The 25,285-nt window shown below is 32.1% G+C and overlaps 1 protein-coding gene across 4 annotated transcripts in view; it reads left to right on the plus strand.

The window, feature by feature from the left end:
* Positions 1 to 25,285, plus strand: part of LOC114330751 (cGMP-dependent protein kinase, isozyme 2 forms cD4/T1/T3A/T3B) — a 1,273,893-nt gene that overhangs the window by 990,151 nt on the left and 258,457 nt on the right. The window contains exon 2 of one of the 4 annotated variants that reach the window (XM_050655747.1): positions 19,697 to 20,868. The exons of the other annotated variants lie outside the window; for them this stretch is intronic. Coding sequence (XP_050511704.1) covers positions 19,776 to 20,868 — 1,093 coding nt within the window. The 5' untranslated portion in view covers positions 19,697 to 19,775. The remainder of the gene's footprint in view (positions 1 to 19,696; positions 20,869 to 25,285) is intronic. 4 annotated transcript variants of the gene reach the window in all.

A 25,285-nucleotide genomic window follows, 5' to 3' on the forward strand; every position in this document is an offset into this window, starting at 1 on the left:
GTAATTATTTTTATTTTTCATTTTCCTGATCTTTTTTCATTTTATGTCCCGGTTTTGGGCCAGCTGACACATCATGTGTTAAGAAGCTTTGGAACAACTGACTATATAAAAACAGCCATGCGAAAATGCTCCGGTCAAATTTGACGCTATCTCCCGGACTATAATTGAGCAGTCACTTGATAGTTAATTATAATCTACATGTATTTTGAAACACTTCATGCATCGATGGAACTGTTTTAAAACATGACATTTCATAAATGTTTTGTAAAAATTTAACAACATACTTTCAATTATTTTAAACATTAAATGACGAAAAAAATAACAGAAGACTAGTTCAGTTCTCGAAGCTATTAAGGCCCAGAAAAACAATAAAGCCCCGGGAGTAGACGAAATACCAGCAGAATTGTGTAAGCTAGGTGGCGACCACCTAGCAAGTCACATATCCACGCGCTCATCAAAGACATAATATGGCAAGAAAAGAAAATACCCGACCACTGGAAGAAAAGTATAGTATGCCCGATCTATAAAAAAGGAGACAAACTCCAGTGCAAAAACTGCCGTGGAATTTCTCTACTATGTACAGCATATAAAGTCCTCACGTACATTATAAACCAGCGGCTCCAACCACTAGCAGAAAATATTATTGGAGAGTATCAGAAGGGCTTCCGACGGGAAAGATCGACACTGAATCAAATATTTACAATAAAACAGATCTTGAGCAAATCCTGGGAACACGACAGTGATGTCCACAACGTGTTTATAGACTTCAAACTGGCATACGACTCAGTCAACAGGAACAAACTCTACAATATATTGGCTGAATTGGCAATACCACACAAGCTAATTAGACTCATTAAAGCCACAATGGATGAAACTCGGGCATGTGTACGAATACAAAACCACCGGACAGACTTTTTCAAAATTTCGCAGGGACTAAAGCAGGGAGATGGGCTGGCCCCAACTTTGTTTAACCTGGCACTGGAGTATGCGGTTAGGCAAATGCAAACTGGACGAGGAAACCTACTAACCAACCGAACGGTTCAACTGGCCGAATATGATGATGATAATAATATTATGAGTAGAACATCAATAGGAGCACAGGAGTCACAAAATTTCAAGTCACAAAGTACAGTGAAAAATACAAAAACAAAACTAGTGCTCACTCTAATGACATAGCGCGCGAAGTGTTTAATGAAGTGCGTTGACTATAGCGTTTTAAGCCTACATACTTAATAAACCGATTTAAATAAAATTAATTAACATTGCCACTACATTATTAACTTTGTTTGTTAATTATATGTTAAAGGAAGCCTCTCACTGGAGAGAATTCCTACATGTCATTTTTTCTTCTAGTAATTGTCATAAAATTTACTTATTGTTATGAGTGATACAGATTGTAAATTAAATGGAGCTAAATAAATAAAAAATAGGAGCACAGGAAACATACGCAGAGTTAAAAACTCAAACAAAAAGGCTAGGTCTGGAAATTAACACAGAAAGTAATGGTACAGACGAGAAGAAATATAGTCCCGCAAAACATTATACATGAAGATGGCATTGAAACGGTTGGAAAGTTTGCATACCTGGGAATAGGACTATATTCCGGCGGATCAGAAGATGGAGAAATACGACAGAGAATAACGCAGGCAAACAGAGCTTATTTTGCCCTATCCCATATATTTCGGTCTAAAAATGTTCACCGAAATACAAAGATGAGAATCTATAAAACTTTAATTCGACCAATAGGCTATGGCAGTGAAGCATGGGTCCTGAAAGAAACATCCAAAAACAAACTCGACACATTCGAAAGGAAAGTACTGAGGAGAATACTAGGACCTATGAGGGAAAACTGAATCTTCAGAAGTCGATACAACAACGAGCTTTATCAACTTTATAAGGAAACAGCCCTGCCAGACTTCATTAAAATACAAAGATTGCAATCGGCCGGACATGTGATAAGAATGGGAGAGGATAGGCTACCAAAAAGAGCACTGAATGCTAGAATGCAGGGAAAGAGACCGGTTGGAAAGCCAAGAAAGCGCTAGGAAGACACAGTAAACGCACAAATCCTTTTAGGAGTCCGTGTATGGAGAAGAGCAGCCACAGACAAGCAAGGGTGGAGGCAAAAAATAAAGGAGGCTAAGGCTCAATTTGGGCTGTAGTGCCTTAGAAGAAAAAGAAGAAGAAGTTCAGTTCACGGAGACAGTAGCAGCAATGCTTACCAAAATAAAAAACGAGGAAGTGATTCATCACTTTATAAAATAAAGAAATGAAAATCAATTGGACCAGATGATATTCCTGAGGAAGTGTGGAGAATATTGGGAGAGACTGGAACAAGGTGGCCAACAGGTTTATTTAATACAATTTTGTTAAAGTTGGACAATTGCCATACAAACGGAGAAGCAGTATATTACACCTGTTTTCAAAAACAAGGGAAATATATAACAATGTACAAACTATAGGGCCACATTAAAAAATGCCACTTACATCTTAACAAATTTTTGAACCGGCCACAGGACCAGCTCAATTCTGATCAAGAAAATGGATAAAATGAATCCATACAACAATAATTTTACTCACAACTATACTTCAGATACCGTAAATTATTTTAAACATCCTACAAAAGAATAAGCTTTAGTCATCTCCAGCATTAAAGATACAAAAAATGCAAGATAACGTTGTAGATCTTGGATCACTAGTTATTCCAATTAATGTGATTTTTGCCTCTAGAATTACTAGTGAAAGGATGCATACATCTTTCTTTCAAAAACTTTTTTTATTCACTTCTTCATGCTTATCTTTATTATTTTCTGTCTTATGTTATTGCAAAATAAAGGTCTCTAGGATACACAAATACAATAACTTTTAAACTAATTAATGGATCGGTCTCAAATTTTGAGGGTTTGTTAAGTACCCCAGTACCCAACTGTAGGTGAAACATTACAGTTCTAAGGTAGTTTTCGTAAAAGTTATTAACAAATAACGATTTTTGCTTATGTTGCAGTTTGCGTAGCAACAAATAGGTATTTTGAAGCTTTTTTAATGTTCTAAAAAATCAAATTTTGTAATTTTATGTCAACTATTTAGCTTTTGAATGGGGTGCAAAAAATCGAAATAATCGCGATTTTTGCACTAAATTGTTAATAATTAAAAAACGGACGCGAACTCTAGACAGGAAACAGGTAGGTTTTTACTTTCTATAGGTCTACAATAACCAAAAAAGTAGTCAGCTACCTGGATCTTTGAGTGTCCCGAACATGGTCTATTTCTAGCTTATTTCCCTGGAGTATATTATTTTAAAAGACTTTTAGTTTATACACATCTGTTTAATGTAAATAAATCCAATCCTGGTGTAGGTGACTCTACAAATAACCTTATGTGGTTGACGTGGATTAGATATTTATAAATAAAAAAAAGCAATTTTAATTTCGTTTTCAGTTTAGATATATTTCCGCTTCTCCAGTTTTCTATGGTTTTTCATTATTTACACTTTTTATGCCCCATTGATGTAATGTTTACAGTGTAAATCAATTGTGGTCACAATTTTGTGCATCAGCGACTTCCATTATTGAAATAGAATGTATTTTTTCTTACAAAAATAGAACAAGACGATTTTCGATTTCAATTACTGTGATCTTTGAAAGAGTAAGGCGAAAAGTATATTTTATAAATGATGCTCGAAAATCCAATCTTTTCGATAGGACCCCGCAGAAACCTTACGGGAAATGGCTGTCTGTCAAATACTCTGAAATTTTGGGTTCTGGTAGTCCTTGACTTGTAGAACAAAAGACTCAATGGGCCCATAGCTCCAAAAAATCATGCTTTTAAAATATAAGCCTCTGAAGTTATATGTACAGTGAGGACGTTTGGGTTGGAATAAATTCATTGTCTCGAGAATGGGCGACTCTGGAGATAAATCGCGAAACATGAGAGCCTGGAATGAGGAACAAATCCCGGAAGAGTGGTGTATTGGAATCGTTTACCCGCTACACAAAAAGAGTGATCAATTGGAATGTAGAAACTATAGGGGAATAACCCTCCTTAATACAGCTTACAAAATATTTTCGAGTATCTTATATGGTCGCCTAAGTGCACATTCAGAGGAGCTGCTTGGCGAATATCAAAGTGGTTTTAGGCCTGGTCGATCAACAACAGACCAGATCTTTGTGCTGATTTGAAGGCAAATACTGGAAAAAAACAATGAATTCAATATCGACACATACCATCTTTTCGTAGATTTTAAATCGGCCTATGATAGTGTTCTAAGAAATAAATTGTATGAAGCCATGGATGAATTCCACATCCCTGATAAACTGATAAGATTGGGTAAGGCTACAATGCGTAAAGTCGTTTGCAAAGTCGAAATACAGGGCGAACAATCACAGGCGTTTGAAACAAATGTTGGGCTGCGACAGGGAGATGCGCTGGCGTGTCTCCTCTTCAACATAGCTCTGGAAAAGGCAATCAGAGATGCACGAATAGACAACACAGGAAATATTTTTAATAAATCATCCCAAATTTTGGCATATGCAGATGAAGTGGACCTAGTTGCCCGCACAACACACAAACTCGAAGAAATGTATACCGCCTTCTCAAATGCCTCAAAAATATGGGCCTGAAAGTAAACGAGGAGAAAACTAAGATGTTGGCATCAACACCCAACAATAGAGCCAGAAACATCGGTCACCAATTCACTGCTGATAACTCTACCTTTGAAGTGGTGGACAACTTCACATACTTAGGCTCCCTGATCACCAAGGAGAACGTCATGACGGAATAAATCAAGCGAAGGATAATCCTAGCGAACAAATGCTATTTTGGACTGAGTAGACATATGAGAAGAGAAACTCAAAAAACAAAAATAACCATAATATACAAAACCCTTATACAACCAGTGTTGACATATGGATCGGAGACATGGACCATCTCCAAGGCAGATGAAAACCTTCTGCTTATATTTGAACGAAGGATCCTGAGAGGAATATTCGGTGGCATCTGTGAAAATGGTATTTGGAGGAGGAGGTACAACTACGAGGTATACCACAGATATAAACATATATTTGGTGGTAAAGACGTAGTATCTCTTATAAGAATAGGAAGACTAAGATGGGCAGGACATCTAGCAAGATCACAGCACAACAACTCTCCTAGAAGAATCCTTATGTCACAACCTGTGGGAAGTAGAAATAGGGGTAGGCCAAAACTTAGATGGAAGGATGGTGTAGATGAGGATGGGAGAAAAAAGGCGCAGCAAACTGGCAACAGTTGGCAATGGATAGGACTGACTGGCGTAATAGACTTGGGAAGGTCGAGGCTCTTTCATAGGGCTGTAGCACCATTGATGATGATGATGAACAATAGGCTGGGGAAATGTAGCACCAACGTAGCACTGGTCCTGTTACTTTTCTTATTTACCATAGGCCCAAGAGATAGCAGACTACTCTGCTATAATCCTAAAGCTGTGTTAGCGGTATAAAAGGGAGACTATTATTATACATTTTCTGGTTAGTTTGGTTCCATAAATTTTTATTCGAGATTCTGTTAGACCAAAATATACGAAGGATTTTTCGTAACACTATATTGATGAAAGCTTTCATTATTCTGTATTTTCATATGCTAGCATATTGTAGGCATTAAGAGCCATATTGGTTCTTCCCATCACATCACGTTCTATACCACCGCTACAATCAATTATGCTGCATGCTGCACAGATATACAAAGTCCACCATTCTTTCAATTCTGGTTGTTGATCACAATAAGCTGTTTGTTTCTGGTGTTAAGTCCCATTCCTTTGGTTTTGTATATGTTTATTTCTAGACCAACTTTCTTTGATTATTCTTGTTATCTTTTTACTTGGAGTTGCATGTTCTCTTTTATATGTTCCAAGAGACACATTCGTGTAATCTAGATCTACCAGTCTGTTTGTTAGTCGCCAGTAAATTCCTCTATTGGAGTGTACCTTTGCTAGTAGGGAGTCTATTATAGTACAGTGGTAGTAGGGGGATGAACCACAACCCTGTTTTACTCCGTTTAGTACAGCAATTGGATCAGATGTTAGGCCGTTGTGTAGGACTTGTTTTTATGTATCACTGTAGAGTTCTTTGATGAGTTTATTATTTTTCTAGTATTCCTATTTCCTGTAGTGGTTTCCATATGGCCATGTATATGCCATATGGAAAGAGAGTTTTGGCGTTTTGGCAGTTTTGACGTACTCCATCTTTTGCTGAAACGTGGATACCATTTTAGCATGTATCTAACAAAAGATATAGGTTTTTGAGTTTTTTTTAGCCATTTTTGCAAAAATAATGCAAACATAAATATACATATTTTGTCTTGCAAATTTCGTTAGGTCATGAACTAAATTACTTATGTTCAACTACAAAATATTGACGTTAATAGGTATCTGGAATAATTAAAAATGGTTAAATAAGTAAAAAAGTTTTCTTATACTACTCTTCTGCATCTAATTTTATTATCATCATTGACAAAATTTGAATTATGTAACATCATGCCTATCTAATAGGAAAATTATTTTATTTCATTTTTTATGTAACAAATCTTTCTCTACAATTAATAAATTTTGAGATAAAAAATGTGAAAATGTTACGAGAGATGCTAAAATAAAAGATAATATTATATTTATATAGATAAAATATATTTAAAAAAATAGTTAAATTCCGTTGTCAAAGATATATTTATAAAAAATCCCCAAAAAGGGCTACATCACAGAACATGTTCGAAATAATAATTCCATCATCAGTGCTTATACATATTAATGTACATATCTGAGCCACCAAGATATTTGGGTAAAAACCCTTCAAATGTTATAGTTTTTATTGTTTACATTATATTGTTAAAAAGGTGTAAAATGTTTAAAATATTCCTGGATTTAACTTGCGGCATTTTTAGAGATTTTTTATAAATATACATTTTATAAAGAAATTTAACTAGTTTTTGTGATTTATGTTATACACCCAGCAACAGGAATTTATTTTACTCGTGGATTTTTATGTTTTTTACCTCTTTCGTTTAAAAATGCCCAAGAAAAATTTCTTTACAAGATAAACAATAATAATTTAACTCAAAATAGACCAAAGATACATTTATACATTTCATGTTGATATAATACCTACGTAAGAGATGGGTCAATGAACACAACACTTTCGTACTATTTATAAACTATGTATCATATTCACTTTCTTCTTCTGTTGGTTTTTTTGGTATCTGTAAATAAATAGTACTATGATTAGTTTTATTAGAAACAAAAGTAATTGTGAATTATTGTAATTGAATGTGATAGCGGTAGTTGTAGATAAAATGATTTATATTATTTACTTTCACTAATAAGTATTTCACTTTTCTAAAGCAATAAACTAATGTTTATTATTGCTAAAAGAAATTTATAGTGTTTAATAAAAATTAAAATATCACCACTATTTATATTATGCTAATATACAATATAGGTCCACAGAAAATATACAGTATGATGCAAATGAAAGGATTAAATTCATTATTTGATAAGTCGGCGACTTGAAATAGGTCGACTTTTATTTAATTGTATTTTTTTGACATATATATCATAGTAATGACGTCATCCATATGGGCATAATGACGTAATCGATGATTTTTTTAAATGAGAATAGGTGTCGTGTGCTAGTTCATTTGAAATGTTATTTTTCTCTATTCAGTGATTTAAACATTAAAATAATTATTTATACAGGGTGTCCAAAAAAATTTGTTTTTAATTAAATTAATTGGTACAAAAAGAAGAATGTATGTAATTTATTTAATTCAAAATACATTTTACTGCTCTCAAAAAAAATTTTGTTTGACAAATAAACATTACTTTTCGCTCAAATTCAATGTTCAAATTGACAAGAAACAGGGGGTGGCACTGGTGGCAGTTTGATCATTTAGAGCAGGGGTTCCCAAACTTTTTTGTACCACGCCCCCTTTTTTGAAAGAAAGCTTCTCGCGCCCCCCCTTACAATAAATTGTATGCGCCTAAATAGGAACAAAACAAAAACAAATAAGTATTAGCTTGAAAACAAAACATTTATTTATTCTGCCATAAGATACAACAATATCAGTTTCCATAAAATACAAAAATTATTAATAAAAGAAAAATAGATTATGTTGCTTAGTGAGATGAATGTGCTTGCATTTTATTTACTAGGATTCCTAGGCTGAGTTTTAGTAAGTGCACAGCACAAGTCACTAGCAACATCAAGTTTATTCCGATACTTTGTTTTAATTGCCACAAGTGTTGAAAATCGCACAAATAGTTACTTGAAAAAGGCAAATATAAATGAAGAGCTTCCCGTGATACACTAAGATACACTTTGAAATATTTTAACCAAAATGAAGGTTTGGCCATTATAACAAAGTATTTGGCAGAGGAATCGTGCAAAAAATCATTTGGATTTATTTGCAAAGCATCTTCTTGAAGTGATTCATGCAGGGAGTCTATGTTGACATGGAATGGATCAGTTGACATTCTGTAAATAAAATTGTCACAGGTGTTTGGGAAGTATTTCTGGAACTCTTCAATTAGGCTCTCCAAATGGTTTGATATTTGGATTTTCAAACTTGATCCTTCATAAATGTCCTTTCCTCTGCGTGTTTCTTCTGAGATTGGCTCTACTTTAGAGAAATTTGAATAATTTCAGGGGTTTGCTGATATTTTACGCCTCCAAAGTGGAAAGCCTCCATCACAATGAGTAACTACTATATTTGAGTCTCCACCCTGCAGTTTTAGGTTGAGGATGTTCAACGAGTCAAAGATGTCTGACAAATAAGCCAATATTACTTGGGTACAATGTTTTTTGAAGGCCATGTTTAGCTCATTTTGCTTTTGATGTTTCAAGGTGATTACTTCATCTCAAAGGTCAAATAATCTTGCCAACATGTTTCCTTTTGAAAGCCATCGTACTTCTGTATGAAGTAGCAGTGTTTTGTGATCACTTTCTAAATCTTCACAAAGCGTTTTAAACAGTCGAGTATTCAACGAACTCTTTTTTTATGTACTTCACTACTTTAATACACAACTTTAAGACAGCCATACGTTCATTTGGAAGGGGTTTTGCTGCCAAGGCTTGTCGATGTATAAAACAATGTATCCCAATCACACCAGCATTTTTCTCTATTACTAATTGCAAATAGCCTGAGCGAAAACCTAGCATTGAAGGTGCACCATCTGTACATAAACTGATCAGTTTTTGTCAAGAAAGTTCATGTTTGTCAAAAAACTCTCACACTGCTTTCATAACATTAATAATAACTTTTGTCGTGGTCTCCAGTCTCCAACTCTGTAGAAAAGAGTAGCTTGTCTTTCATTCTTTCGTTTTGAATATACCGAACATAAACAATTAACTGATAACATTGTGCTATGTCAGTACTCTCGTCTAGCTGAATAGCAAAAAATGGCGATTATTTTACTGCATCAACTACCTGGTTTTGTACGTCTTCGGTCATATCATTAATGCGGCGTTTCATGCACAGTGTTGTCAAAAAGAGGTATTTGAGATAACTTTTGCTTACTCTGCGCTACCAGACACAGTTTGACAAGCGGTTAATATTGAATTTTAGAAAAATATAACTAAATTTAATTTAATGTTCAACTTGTCTCGCGCCCCCCCTGATATGTTCTCACGCCCCCCAGGGGGGGCGCGCCCCCCAGTTTGGGAACCGCTGATTTAGAGCTCATTTAGACAGAATCGCACAAAACACAAAGATCACACTGATTGACGGAAGAGCTGCCAAGTGAGGAATTATTTGTCATGTGATCTCATTTAAAAAATTTTAAAAATGGCATCTGTCTGCAATTTAGACTAATTACGTTACTAAAACCTGAATAACCCAATGTACCTATACCTACACATGCCTAAGGGCCGGTATTTCCAACTGCACTTAAGCTAAAGCTTACTTTAAGACTGAGCCTGAGCTTAAGTTTAGATGCCTGTATTTCCACTTCAATTTGAGACTTCAGCGTAGGCCTAAACCTTAGATTAATGAAAACCCCGAGATGTAACATCGTTCATTGCGCAGCGTACCAAATTCTTCTTTATCCCTACCTAAGCGATTCCACCAATTGGAGTCGACATTAGCTTCGTATCGTGACGAGAACCGCCGATAATGTTCGAGGCTCCAAATTCCAATGCCGCTTTGTTTACATTCGACACCAGGGTGGTATTATGCCAGATTGTTTGTAATTGTAAAAACGTAAAAAGTACCGAGTTACTTATTTTATCATTGTATTGCTTTGTTTATTTTTTTTTAAATATATGCTCAAGATGTCGTCGTCTGTTAGTTGTTGATTCTAAATATGTTTTATATTAATGCAATGTAATATAACTTAAAAAAATATTACAAAAATATATACAAAATAAATACAAAAAACTTTTTTTGGGGTTAATTAGATCAATGGGGGGTTATAACAATAATCCAACTACTAAACAGTTTAAGGCAGCTTATAAAAAAATGTTAAAACATTTAGAACTAAGGGATAGTTTTAGAGGAAATTGTATTCCTTTTGAACTGATTACAGGTATGGCTCCTGAAAAAATAATTAATAAGTTTTGTGGCAGAGAACGAATTGTTGAAGACGAATGTGTTGATGATAACGATAACATATCCAATACAAATTTTATATTACTTCAATTAAGGAACTTATCATTTACACATTACAAGAGAGAAGTTTACATTTCAGGATGTTGACATCATTCATCAACCAAAGAGATACATTAAATTTAACTTATCCATCCAAATATGTTATTATTATTTGCTCTACTGCCGAAAAAGTGCTGCAGTGCCACATAAACGTCAATAAACGTATTAATGTTAATACTGTTAATATCCAAATATTAAAAGAATTAGAACAATGATTATTTAAGAACTTACACAACCCTTTCAAACAGTATTCCTTTTTAGAGTCACATTATTCCAATTTATTAAAATTAATAATTTTCACCTACATTAACGTCCGAATTCATCATTATAATAAAACAACTATAGATACTAGTAAAAGTAAAAGAATTATTATTCATAATAAAATGATATTATTTTCTGGACAATGAAAATATTTTTTAGTTTTTGATCATTGATTATTTTTATTGTAAAACTTTATGTTATAAATATGCGGTAAACAAAGTATATTTCAAACGTGTGCATATCCTACATTAAAATATTAATTTTAAATTTAAGATAACTTCTTGTTTTTTGTGATTAGTCAATACGATTAGTGTAATTAGTTAAATAAGTGTATATTAATTTGTGTTATATTCGAAACTAATCCAATAAATATTATTAATTATTCTGAATCCAACTCTGTTTCATTTATGTAGAAGATCCCCACCCCAGCGATTCTGTTTAGAAACAAGGCAACATTCGCACAGCTATCTAAATAGGTTCATGTTACATCTCGGGCTTCTTAAATCTATGGCCTAAATCAAATATTATAGGCTTGCGCGGGAGTTGGTTTAAGCCTTTGCTTAAAATTTGTTTTCTGTTTTTGAGGTTATTTCTATAGATTGGTAATTATAGAGTTATTTTGAAAACCAACTTTTGCGTAATAAGGTTATTATTGGATTTTAAGGATTATTAAAATTCTTACTCCTTTTGGAAGGTGTAGGCCCCTGAAAATTATTTATTTCTACGATGCTTGGCATATTTATTTTACAAAAGTAAACAGTTTATGTATATCCAAATATTTATGAATATATAAATCTTCATAAATTTTTGGTAGTAATAAATAAAGTAAAATTTATGTTAGGTATATTTATTCTTTTGTAATTTCTCGAAATTGTTATGCCGTGTTTATTTTCTGCAATTCTCTCAAATGATAACAAAATTGATATTATGTTGTAGAATATAATATCATATTATATTATATATTATTACGTCACCAAATAAATACCTGCCTGAATTATTTTTCAAAAGATTTAGGTATTTAAAATCAATTTTGTTGTGTAAAGCAATAAATTATGCAGTTCAAGTTAAACTTACATGACAAAACAAAAACACATTCACAAATGACGTTTGAAAAATCTGCATATTTCCCAAATTCGCCAGTTAGAGTGCGGCATTCGATAGAACTGAGTACGGTCGTTTCTTTCAGAGATTTGATTACTTAGTATCGACTACTTTCTAGGAATCGATTCTTTTCATCGGTTCATCAACATATTGAGTACAAAAGTTTTTATATCGTATTTCCATACAATCTACAGTATAGTTCGCAAAGTCGTTTCTCGTTGTTTTTATAGGATATGACTGTAAAAATAATAGGAAACGTCAGAATTTTTTATATATGCATCGCTTTGTATGGAACTTTGTTTGTAAGCTCAATATAGCCTCCCCTTCTGTATCCAATATGTGCTAATCATTTTTTAGGATAAAAACTACCCCTTATTGTCCAAATTTATATAAGTCAAAAGTAATGCTTATAACTGGTAGAAATAACGCTAAAATTTAGGAGAGCATATCCTGTTTCAGTCTGCTGTCCTGTCAGCTTATTCTGCCAGTTGCCTCCACCTAAGATGGTAGGTTTTTTAACCTTACCGTGATCATAAAATCTTTTAATGTGTTTATTTGTGAAAGTCCCATGTGCTGTCCTATATGTTTTTTAACCTTTTTTCAATATAAAAAATTTTTAAATACTTATAAAAATTCAAGTTCCGACCAAGTTTTCAAAAATTACATAAGGATTTTTTTCAATACAAAAATGGGATTTCTCTCTTTATAGTGGTACTTAAACATTTGACGCAATTTAAACTTTGTAGAATTTTAAAATTTAGTTGCGCTTATAAGAGATATTTTATTGTAGTAAAGCTCTGATGATGGCTTGGTAAGCCGAAAGCGCTCAGCTAGAAATTAATAAATTTTACACACTTCAAAAACACTTTTCTCTTCCCATTCATTCAGTTGTCATAAGTGTGTACAAAAACATATCAGTCTTTCCAATTGTTAAACATTTTCTACCCCCACGTTGGAATGGTAACCACCCCCAGAGAAAAAACACAATTGGTATATTTTGATCTTTAGCTATTTTCTACCTACTGTCAAAATTTCAAGCAAATCCCTAATCAGCTCTCAGAACAAACAACTTAAGCAAATACTTTAAGAACAATAAGAGCGAAAAGAAAAAGTAATTACAGAGTGGTGTATACAAACTGACATGTGGCGACTGTCCAAAAATTTACATCGGCCAAACTGGCAGAACCTTTCACAAACTTATAGCAGCACACAAAAGAGCTTTCAATAATAGGAGAACAGCTTCTACGTATGCACTTCACACCTTCTAATTCTAGATCATAATCATTCTTTTAATGAACAGTTTCAAATTCTTCATATTCAAAATAAAGACCACTTTATTAGAATTTCTGGAAATTAATGAATTAAAAAATACAGATATACATAATTCTGAGTGATCAACTTGAGACCAATAGTTCCCCACTCCTCAACTCATTCAGTTAGAGACTTTGAAGTGCAGACACATAGTAAAATACATCACTTGAAAAAGGCACTCTGCCGAAACAGCTGTAGTGACATTAAGGCCGTCCGCACATGGGGCGACGCTCGAACTACTCGACTCGATTCCAGTCACGTAGGTCTCTCCCCGCCAGTCAAGTTCCTTCGTTGTGGCATTGAGCTCCGTAGACGGAGCGTTTAGGATTGCAAATCTCCTCGTCTTGTACGACTCTCGTCCCTTGCGATCCGTAGTGCACGAGAAAGTTCGACTGAGACGCACGTTTCCAGTCATATAGAATAAAGGTAGTTTATTTTATTTGTTTCCTTTGTTTTTTGTTGTTTTTTGCGCTTAATTAAATTTTAGTTTTATTTAAAGATCGGTGCCTGTTATGTTCTTTGATTGTAGTAAATACTACCTACTAGCTTTGTGGAAATATATTGTTTGTAATATAAAATTCGTTGGGGAAGTAGAAAAATACCCTCAATTGTATAATGCTCATTGTATACAAATTATACTAAAAATGTAACAATACCGTACTTTTTACAGATCGAAATAGTCGTTTTGGTTAATATATAAAAAATGCGTTCTTCCTGGTTGGAAGATGTGAGCAAACTGAATCGACAAGTGTGCGGAGTCGGAGAGCAATCGCTTGTGCCGCAGGGTTCGTACAAGACGAGCAAGACGCACGAACTTAGAGACGTGTCTTCGATCGACCCATGTTCGGACGGCCTTACTTATAATAAATTTTTTGGAAGTATTGAAAACAAAAGTTTTCAGTGTTTTATTGTTAGATATATCTGAAACGATCAGAATCGTTTCCTTCGGTGCTAATAGAATGGATTCGTTCCTATCGAATGATTCGCTCAAGGCCAGCTCACCTCTGATAATAAATGTGTTTTATTTGGGACAATGAGAACTTGCATGCAAGTTACGTTCCAATTAGTATTTGTAGGTAATTTCTTGAAAAGAGTTCATTTGCATTTGTTGCGCAGCAACCGTATTGCAGATTAAAGTGAAACTTAAGTAAATAAATTACAAGCTATTACTAAAATCAAGTAAACCGACCGAAAAATTCGTATTGTTAGAGTTAATTTAGCGAAAAAGGTAGTAACTGTTAAAGTGCAATGATGATAATTGTTTTTTAAGAATTATACAAGGTGGTTCTTACGCGATATGATAAACGGTATAAAAATCATCGGTAAACAAATATTTTCTATGAATCTGTTAGGGTGCGTTTTTCACCATTTTTTGGGAAATATCGGAAACTGGAGAAGCTATCATGGGTGGAAAATGCATTACTAGATTATAAATTTGTCATGACATGTTAAAAATTACCTTAAATTAACAGAAACTCTATGAACTATGACTTTAAGTTTTGGAACATTCAATTGACGCAACTCAACACAAAGAATTTATTTAAATAACCACTTACCCTTTGTTGTTGCAATCATCGTTGTAGGAACTGACGGAATACTTTGTACTGCCCTTAATCAAGAAATTTGATATTTCGCGTACACTCCGCAGAGATTGATAAAATTCTGGTCTCTTCGCAGGTTCACCATCCTATATATGAAAGGGAAGCTAGGACAAATAATCCCCGGACAAATATTCCCGGACAAAAAATCACCACAAATTATCCCTGGACAAAAAATCCCCGGACAAATATTTCCCAGACAAAAAATCCCCACAAAAAATCCTGGACAAATAATCTCCACAAATTTTTTTGGACAAAATATCCCCACAAAAAATCCCGGACAAAAATCCTCAAAAAATATTTGCTGTCGAATAGTTCTCTAAAAGTTTTCCTGAAATTTTAACAAATTTCGAATTCTAATTCCATGCTGAAAACTTTAAATTATACATGACAAAAAAGTGTGAGTTTTTTTAAAATCGTGGAAAATATGGAGACTGAGCTAAGGCCCTGTTTTCATGGCTGGTGCTTAACGCGCGATCACAACTACATACATTTTACCTATTTTTATAGACCCATAGGTAGAGTGTACTTAACCTCAAAAAATTAAAAGAATTTTTTTTTTCAAAAAAGCGTATAACTTTTTTTGAGAAATAGCTGCAAGTCTAATTTTTCTTAGTCTTGTGTATTTTAGCAAAACTATATTTCTAATTTTTTTCAGATTTTTCTGTAACGCTGGTCACCTTCAAAAATCCAAAAAACTGTTTTTAAGGGGCTTTTGGGGGGTTTGAACGTGTTTTTCTGATTTTTAAATATTCTAAAGGACTCAGTTACTTCAAGTTACATATAATCTATAAAAACAAAATTGATTTGATATATTATGAAGTCTATAAAATAGGGAAAATCCCCCAAAAAACAGTTTTTTTCGGATTTTTGAAGATTAAGAAATAATTAGACCTGCAGCTATTTCTCAAAAAAAGTTATACGCTTTTTTGAAAAAAAAAATTTTCTTTTCATTTTTTGAGGTTATGTACACTCTACCTATGGGTCTATAAAAATAGGCATGTTTTATAAAAGCCTCAGCTATGCGTGTGAATTTTTTGAAATTTTAAAATTTATTGCATCCCACCAAAAAAAATAAAAACGAAAAATGAAGTTTTTGATGGTGGAGGCAGGGGGAAGGGGGTGGTGGGTTAAAATTACTCTGAATCCTATGTGTTAATCACATAGAACTTAAAAAAAAACAAAAAAAATTTAATTCTGTTAGTAAGGGAGGGTAACTTTTAATTTATTTATCCCGTCCATAAGTGGAAAGTTTGATGCGCCACTGTCGACGCATGTGCCACTGAAAAGTGACGGCACAGTGTTCAAACGTTTTCTTTTAGGTTCTACTATTTAAGTTATAGGGTCCCATCGTGCCTAAAATGATTAAGAAATTTCACCTATAGCGGCTCTTAGTCTATAGTCAATCCAAGTTCTATTCGTTTCCGAAAAATTTTAAGCATAAATTCGTACCTACTGTCAGTGAATCTAATAAATAGGAAATGGCTATTGTCGGTGGGCGTATTTCATATAGTTATAATGTATATTTACTATATATAATATAATAATACAATATAACTTGAAAAATAAACATAATATTAGTTATAAATTCCAATTAACACAAACAAAATGCGCTAATGTCACTGTCACTAAAATAAATGATAAACGTCAAAATTTTTAGTAAACAAGATATAAACGTAAAAAATATACTGACATTGTTACAGTTAAAATTTCTTTAAAAATTTTTCGAAGTTAATTATTGATATGAATTACAATAATTATTGTATTAAATAAACAAGTTTAAGTAATTTTATTTGCAGTTTATACACGATTAATATTAAAAGTTGCATGCGCGACTTGAATCTAACTTCAGCCCGTGAGTAATGACCCGTGAGTAACTTCCGCCCGTGAGTAATGAACTATTACTCACGGGTACAGTAATGGGTGCTATTATCTATTAAAAAATAGCGAATAATGAGCATGTTATAAATGGTCGTAGAAAAAAACACTTACTCTTTAAAATGAGATTTTCTAAATTAAAAAATGTTTCTAAACAAAAAAGTTATTGTAAATTAAATCCGAAAGTAAGAGTTTTTTTCAAGTTTTTATAATTATTAAAGGAAGGGAGTCCGTTATACAAAAAGTATACATTTCATTTTGTGAATAATATATACAGGGTCAGGTAATAATATATCAGGTAATAATATATAATATATAACAAAAAGATAGGTCATAAATTAAATCACATATTCAGGGACCGAAAATAGTTTGATTGAACCTAACTTACCTTAGTACAAATGTGCACATAAACAAAGTTACAGACCTTTGAAGTTACAAAATGAAAATCTATTTTTTCCAATATAGAGAATTTATGTTGAAACTGGACATGTGGATTTGTTATGGCAGAAACATCATAAAAAAACAGTGAAATTTGTGCACCCCATAAAAATGTTATGGGAGTTGTGCTCCCTTAAACCTTCCAAATGTTTGTGTACGTTCCAATTAAATTATTATTGTGGTGCCATTATTAAATACAATGTTTTTAAAACGTTTTCGCCTCGTGGTACTTTTTCGATAAACCAGTTTTTATCGAGACGCGGCTTCTTGTTTTAATATGTTTCAAAATTTCTGGGTACCTAACAGAATGTAAATTATAAATAAATTTTCATATTATTACTAGGCCTCTACATACACAATCTTACTTAGCCATTTACAAATACATATGTGGTGCATTCTACAAATGTTCAAAATATAAAATGTTCAAAATATGGTCCACAATAATAATTTAATTGGAACGTACACAAACAAAATCTTTAACAGTTTTCGATATAGTCGAACCCGCTTATTGGAATAGCCTTCGTGCCAAGCAAAAATATTCTTATAACTGGGATATTCTACTAACCGATCATTAATGGCTAGTAGAGAGGTTTCGGGACCTCAAATTTCTATTCCTTAAACCGGGATATTCCTTTAACAGGTATTCTAATAAGCGGGTTCGACTGTATTGAAAAAAATTGATTTTCATTTTGTAACTTCAAAGGGCTGTGACTTTTTTATGTGCACATTTGTACTAAGGTAAGTTAGATTCAATCGAACTATTTTTGGTCCCAGAATAGGTATGTGATTTATTTTTTTACTCATCTTTTTGTTACACACTGTATATATCTAAAAATGTATATTACGTGTCATATAGGTAAACAAAAAAAAATTTATAACACAAATCATTATGATAACATTCTAAACAATTTTAAGTGATGATTAATTTGGCGTAAGACAAGGAATGAGAACATTAAAAATTATTGTTTATTAAATTATCATTTCTTAAGAGGCAACAGCAGAGATCAGCAGGTAGCAACAAACGCGTTCCAAGATTGCGGCTGTAATTTTGAATATTTTGTCGAAATATTTGGCACACATATTCGTAATATAATAAAGAATGGCGGTACAGAGCCCAATTTGAGAAATATGTTAGTATGTGGAAATTACTCTATAACTAACTAAAATATTGGAAAAAGGAGCCTGTACCGCCATTAAGAAGATCAAAAAAATAAACTTTCTTTAAATAAACTTTTTTATCCCATGCCTAGATTTTGTGTCATATTGGACCTAGTAATTTTTTTTATCTCTAACAAGAAATCGAACATATTATAACTAAATAACTGATTAGTCAACATAGAGAAAGTGTCACTGTCATTTTGACAAACCTGCGTCATATTTCTTTTCTGTTATCTGCATAGGGATTACGAACACTCTACGGCGCTACGGTAAAACATGGCGGATACGATTCGTATCGAGTGTTCCTAATCCCTATGCAGATAACAGAACAGAAATCTGACGCAGATTTGTCAAAATGACTGTGACACTTTCTCTATGTTGACTAATCAGTTATTTAGTTATATGTAATATGTTCGATTTCTAGGCATGGGATAAAAAAGTTTATTTGAAGAAAGTTTGTTTTTTTGTTCTTCTTAATGGCGGCACAGACTCCTTTTTGCAATATTTTATTTAGTTATAGAGTAATTTCCACATACTAACATATTTCTCAAATTGGGCTCTGTACCGCCATTCTTTATTATATTACGAATATGTCTGCCAAATATCTCGACAAAATATTCAAAATTACAGCCGCAATCTTGGACCGCGTTTGTTGACATTTTAAGCGTTTTTTGAAAAATAACCTCTTTTTGTGTGTTTTTCTCTATTTTACATTTCATATCTCACGAAATACAGGATTTTATCGCCGCCGCCTACGAAAAGTATAACTCCGAAAAATGCCGTTAAGAGTAGAACTTTCAATGAACGCCGCGAAAAATATTATTTTCGATTATGTGATTGTGAAAATTATAATCCCTAATAAAGTGTTAGCGAAAAAATTTATGTTTTGAGGAGTATCGGCAAAAAACATCATTTCTGTTTGTGGGCCTACGAAAATTATAATTAGTAAAAAGTTCTCAGAAATAATTGTTTTGGTCGGCAGAAACAGAAACATAAAGGGAAATAATTGTTTTCGTCGGCATTTATTATGAACTAAATCTTTTCATTATAAATATTTTGGGAGTTATAATCTTCGCGGACACGGATATAAAAAAAATTGTAATCGCCAATACTTATCAAAGAGTTATTATTTTCACTGGAAATGTATTAGGAATCACATTAATCATAGGTACCAGCGTTATGTCGACAGTTGAAATTACCGGGAAATATCGTAGCCATGAAACTATTCGGTCGTGCCATGCCAAAAAAATATATAAGACTTTCCTAACACATTTTATTTTCAGATTTTCTAAATGAAAACTCGACAAAAATAATGAAACCTACTACCAATAGTTGACCGTCAAAGTGGACTTGTTAAAAAATATGAAGATTAAACATTATCCTGGTAAAGCCGTTGTCAATGATCCAGGATGGTTAGAGATGGATATATCCAACAGAACGAGGGGGAAACAGTATGAAGCTAACTGGGAAGACGCTCAGAAATCGCTCTCCAACAACAGCTCAACTTCTAACTCTTGGGATAAGTACAGTTACAAGAGTTTTGACGGTACTGTCTCCAGTAGGCTAGGACAGTATCAGAGTTTACTAGATGATATAAAGAAAGACAATGAAGATGCTAACAAATCTAAAAGTATTAAAGGTAGTATTAGATTAAAATATCACAGTGATAAATGTTTAGCTAGGATAAATTCTCGAAATAATAAAGATGTGGATGAAGATGCAGCTAAGTACTTTTTACCCTCACAGGCTCAGAGAGTAGAGGATGCTCCAAAAGTGATTCCTCCAAAACCCAAGCCTAGAAAGAAATTATTAGCGTTACAAAATAAACAGCACTGTAATAGTAGTTTGGAAGATTTTCAAAAGCAACTAAAGAAATCTGTAAGGTTTGATGAGGTCAGTACAGAAATAAGCTCTGAGACTAAGGAAGGGAAAACAGATGAATTTGATTCAGATGATGCAACACAGGAGCGTGTCAACACTTGGATCGATGACCAGAATAAATATATAGTAACAAGTGATTCTGAAAAACGAAAAACGCCCTCAGTCAAAAGAGCTGACAGTGGTTACTATGAACATTTCGAGAAACCTAGGCAGCGACTACCACCAAATACTATATATCCTTCATCGTATTCCTCCTCATCCAGTGATAGATTTTCTTTTGAGACCAAAACTTCGGAAGATAGTGATTACAATGAAATGTACAGTTTATATAAAGACGGTTCTTCTCCAAAGCATAGACCATTGGTACCAACTCCTCGTAGTAGAACTTTGACAGTGTCTCCTCATAGAGGAGGTTGTGATTCGAATGATTTTGTGATACCTCGACCAAAACTTTTAGTACCTGTTCATACGTATGCTGTGAGAAAAAGACGAACGGGAAATATCTTGTCGGATTGTTATGATTCTAAATATCCAGAAGGAAAGAGAAGTTTGCAACTAGACAAAAGAAAACAAGGTAAGTTAATTTTTACTAAAATTATTTATTTTGTATGCACAAAATATATTCTAAAATAAATATAAATTTATAACAAAAATTTCTCAATTTTTATCACTATGAAATATGCTGATATAAACTTTGGGAAAAAAATCAAAATATTTTATTCTATAGTCCCAACAATTTATTAGGGAGGTTGATTCATTGGTAAGAACTGATTTTAACTGTTGGAAAACAACGTCAACGTCCAACGTCAACTGTTGGAAAATTCCACAATTCCGGCGGCGTCATTTATTTTTTTTTAATTGAATTTGTCCTTTGTTGTTCTAATAGACATATAGACATGTCGTTCTATTAGACATAAGATTAGACTATGCAATTTGCAATTTATTTAAATTTTTAAATTTTGTAATTGATACTTTCTGTTTAACTTCATTATTTTTATTATTATTTTTTTTAATTATATTGACGATTTATGTAATTTTAGTAAATTGAATTGTTATTGTTTTGTTTTCTTGACTTTTTATAAGCTTTGCCGATAAAATTGTACAATTTTTCATGACAATAAAGCATATTTCTATTCTATTCTATTCTAGTTAGCCGGCAATATAATATTTGATTTTTGTTTCTTTGATTTATTTCCCAGCGTTGGGCGCGTTGCAACCCAATACTTTCTGATATTGTCTTATAAATATTTCTTTCTTTATTCTTTTTTTTTATTTTATTACTCCACAATAGTACATATACATAACCATCTAATGCCTGATCTTGCTTGGCCAATCCTGGAATGTACTTCTTCGTTACCTCATGCTTTTGATGTTATTTATTATACAGAGAGAGTCTGTAATTTGGAATAAATTCAATATCTCAAATACTAATTGTTTTTTTGAAAAATGCTCAGACCCGTCGATTAGTATTTCAAATTGTCCTTTTTGACATGCAATTATAATGTATACAGGGTGTCCCAATTTAGAGATATGACGTCATCGTTGATTTTCTTAAATGGCAACACTGTCATTTTGATAGCTATTTTGATAGGGTGTGTAAAGTTATACACAACTGCAAAATATCAAATTTTTATTCTCTACCATTTACAAGATAATAGAAAATAACAAAGTTATATCTGTAATTTGGAATAAATTCAATAATTAAAATAATAATTGTTTTTTTGAAAAATGCTCAGACCCGTCGATTAGTATTTTAAACTGTCATTTTTGACATACAATAATAATGTATACAGGGTGTCCCAATTTAGAGATATGACGTCATCGTTGATTTTCTTAAATGGCAAAACTGTCATTTTGATAGTTATTTTGATATGATGTGTAAAGTTATACACAACTGCAAAATTTCAAATTTTGTTCCCTATCATTTACAAGAAAATAAAAAAGAACAAAGTTATGAAAAACAAGTAATCAAATAATAATTGAATTTAATTATTCCAATTAAGCAAATACTCATAATGTTGGCCCTCAATTATTGTCAAATTGACAATGGGCAACGTTATGAGCATTTGCTTATTTGAAATAATTAAATTCAATTATTATTTGATTAGGTACTTGTTTTTCATAACTTTGTTATTTTTTATTATATTGTAAATGATAGGGAACAAAAATTTGAAATTTTGCAGTTGTGTATAACTTTACACACCCTATCAAAATAACTATCAAAATGACAGTGTTGTCATTTAAGAAACTCAACGATGACGTCATATCTCTAAATTGGGACACCCTGTGTACATTATTATTGTATGCCAAAAATGACAATTTGAAATACTAATCGACAGGTCTGAGCATTTTTCAAAAAAACAATTAGTATTTTAATTATTGAATTTATTTCAAATTACAGACATAACTTTGTTATTTTCTATTATCTTGTAAATGGTAGAGAATAAAAATTTAATATTTTGCAGTTGTGTATAACTTTACACACCCTATCAAAATAGCTATCAAAATGACAGTGTTGCCATTTAAGAAAATCAACGATGACGTCATATCTCTAAATTGGGACACCCTGTATACATTATTATTATATGTCAAAAAGGACAATTTGAAATACTAATCGATGGGTCTGAGCATTTTTCAAAAAAACAATTAGTATTTGAGATATTGAATTTATTCCAAATTACAGACTCTCCCCAGAGAGAGTCTGTAATTTGGAATAAATTGAATATCCCAACTATTAATTGCTTTTTTGAAAAATGCTCAGACCCGTCGATTAGTATTTTAAATTGTCCTTTTTGACATACAATAATAATGTATACAGGGTGTTCCAATTTAGAGATATGACGTCCTCGTTGATTTTCTTAAATGGCAACAATGTCATTTTGATAGCTATTTTGATAGGGTGTTTAAAGTTATACACAACTGCAAAATATCAAATTTTTATTTTCTACTATTAAGTAATGTCTGTAATTTGGAAGAAATTCAATAATTAAAATACTAATTGTTTTTTTGAAAAATGCTTAGACCCGTCGTTTAGTATTTCAAATTGTAATTTTTAACATACAATAATAATGTATACAGGGTGTCCCAATTTAGAGATATGACGTCATCGTTGATTTTCTTAAATGGCAACACTGTCATTTTGATAGTTATTTTGATAGGGTTTGTAAAGTTATACACAACTGCAATATTTCCAATTTTTGTTCCCTACCATTTACAAGATAATAAAAAATAACAAAGTTATGAAAAACAAGTAATCAAATAATAATTGAATTTAATTATTTCAAATAAGCAAATGCTCATAACGTTGCCCATTGACAATTTGACAATACTTGAGGGCAACATTATGAGTATGAGTATTTGCTTAATTGAAATAATTAAATTCAATTATTATTTGATTACTTGTTTTTCATAACTTTGTTATTTTTTATTATCTTGTTAATGGTCGGGCATAAAATTTTTAAATTTTGCAGTTGTGTATAACTTTACACACCCTATCAAAATAGCTATCAAAATGACAGTGTTGCCATTTAAGAAAATTAACGATGACGTCATATCTCTAAATTGGGACACCTTGTATACATTATTATTGTATGTCAAAAATGACTATTTGAAATACTAATCAATGGGTCTGAGCATTTTTCAAAAAAATAATTAATATTATAATTATTGAATTTATTCCAAATTACAGATACAACTTTGTTATTTTCTATTATCTTGTAAATGGTAAAGAATAAAAATTTGATATTTTGCAGTTGTGTATAAATTTACACACCCTATCAAAATATCTATCAAAATAACAGTTTTGCCATTTAAGAAAATCAACGATGACGTCATATCTCTAAACTGGGACAACCTGTATACATTATTATTGTATGTCAAAGAGGACAACTTGAAATACTAATCGACGGGTCTGAGCATTTTTCAAAAAAAAACAGTTAGTGTTTGCGATATTGAATTTATTCCAAATTACAGACTCTCTCTGTAGCTAACTATATTATTCATATTATTACTTTTTTATATAAAAGTAACATGTTTCTTGTAATATGTTCCTTCTCTTTTCAATATTTCAAAATAGTCATTTTTTCGAGGGGTACCTAGTATATTTTGATACCACAATAAATTAAACAATATTGTCCCATAATAATACTAAAGAATGTTTACAAACTATTACAACACACTACATGGTACTTTATGTAGCTAGACTCCGCCTACGGGGCCTTTACATTCTATAAATAAATAATATATCTATGGCTTTCAGCATAACTGTTCAAAATTTTTACAGCAAAATTATAAAATTCAATTTATTACTTGAGCGATGATAGATGACAATCATAATGAAGAAATGTCTTTAGCCCGCAATTTCCTCATTACATGAGATGTAGACAATTTGTTGTGATGTCAGCTGGTTAGATCTATTAATATTGGCATTGTTTGTACAGGAAATGTGTCTGAGTAGCAGTTGGTGGTATAATTTATGATGCGAGGTTTAAATTGAATATTTTACCCTACATTTATATTAAACTTTGACCTTTGCGAATTAAAAAATAGAAAATAGAAATAGTAAAATGAGTTTTGGAGTATTAGAAAATAGTTTCTGAAAACTCAATAGTTTCCGCTTTAACTAATATCCATTAACAATAATCTTCATTTAATTTTTAAACTTAGATTATTCATTAAGAGCGTAGACACAAAATTTCGGAACATGCTTTTTAAATGCATTAATTTTTCTCGAATGCTGAGAAAACTAATAAGATTTTTTGAAAAATTTAAAGGCAGAATGAAAGATTACAGTATTACCGAGGGTAGAAAGTTACTGAAAACTTCTATAATGTTTATTTTAACAAGTTGCAGGATTGAAAACAAAAAAGAAAAGTTAGTGTGATGTTTAATTTGAAATATCTCGTTCAAAAGAAACTTTTTGTTTATTCTAGGGAAATTTCTGCCCAAATGATGACAATCATAGTTAATTGGAATACTATTTTATAATACTA

Source organism: Diabrotica virgifera, chromosome 7 (genome assembly GCF_917563875.1).
Source record: "Diabrotica virgifera virgifera chromosome 7, PGI_DIABVI_V3a".
In the NCBI taxonomy this organism is placed as follows: Eukaryota; Metazoa; Arthropoda; class Insecta; order Coleoptera; family Chrysomelidae; genus Diabrotica; species Diabrotica virgifera.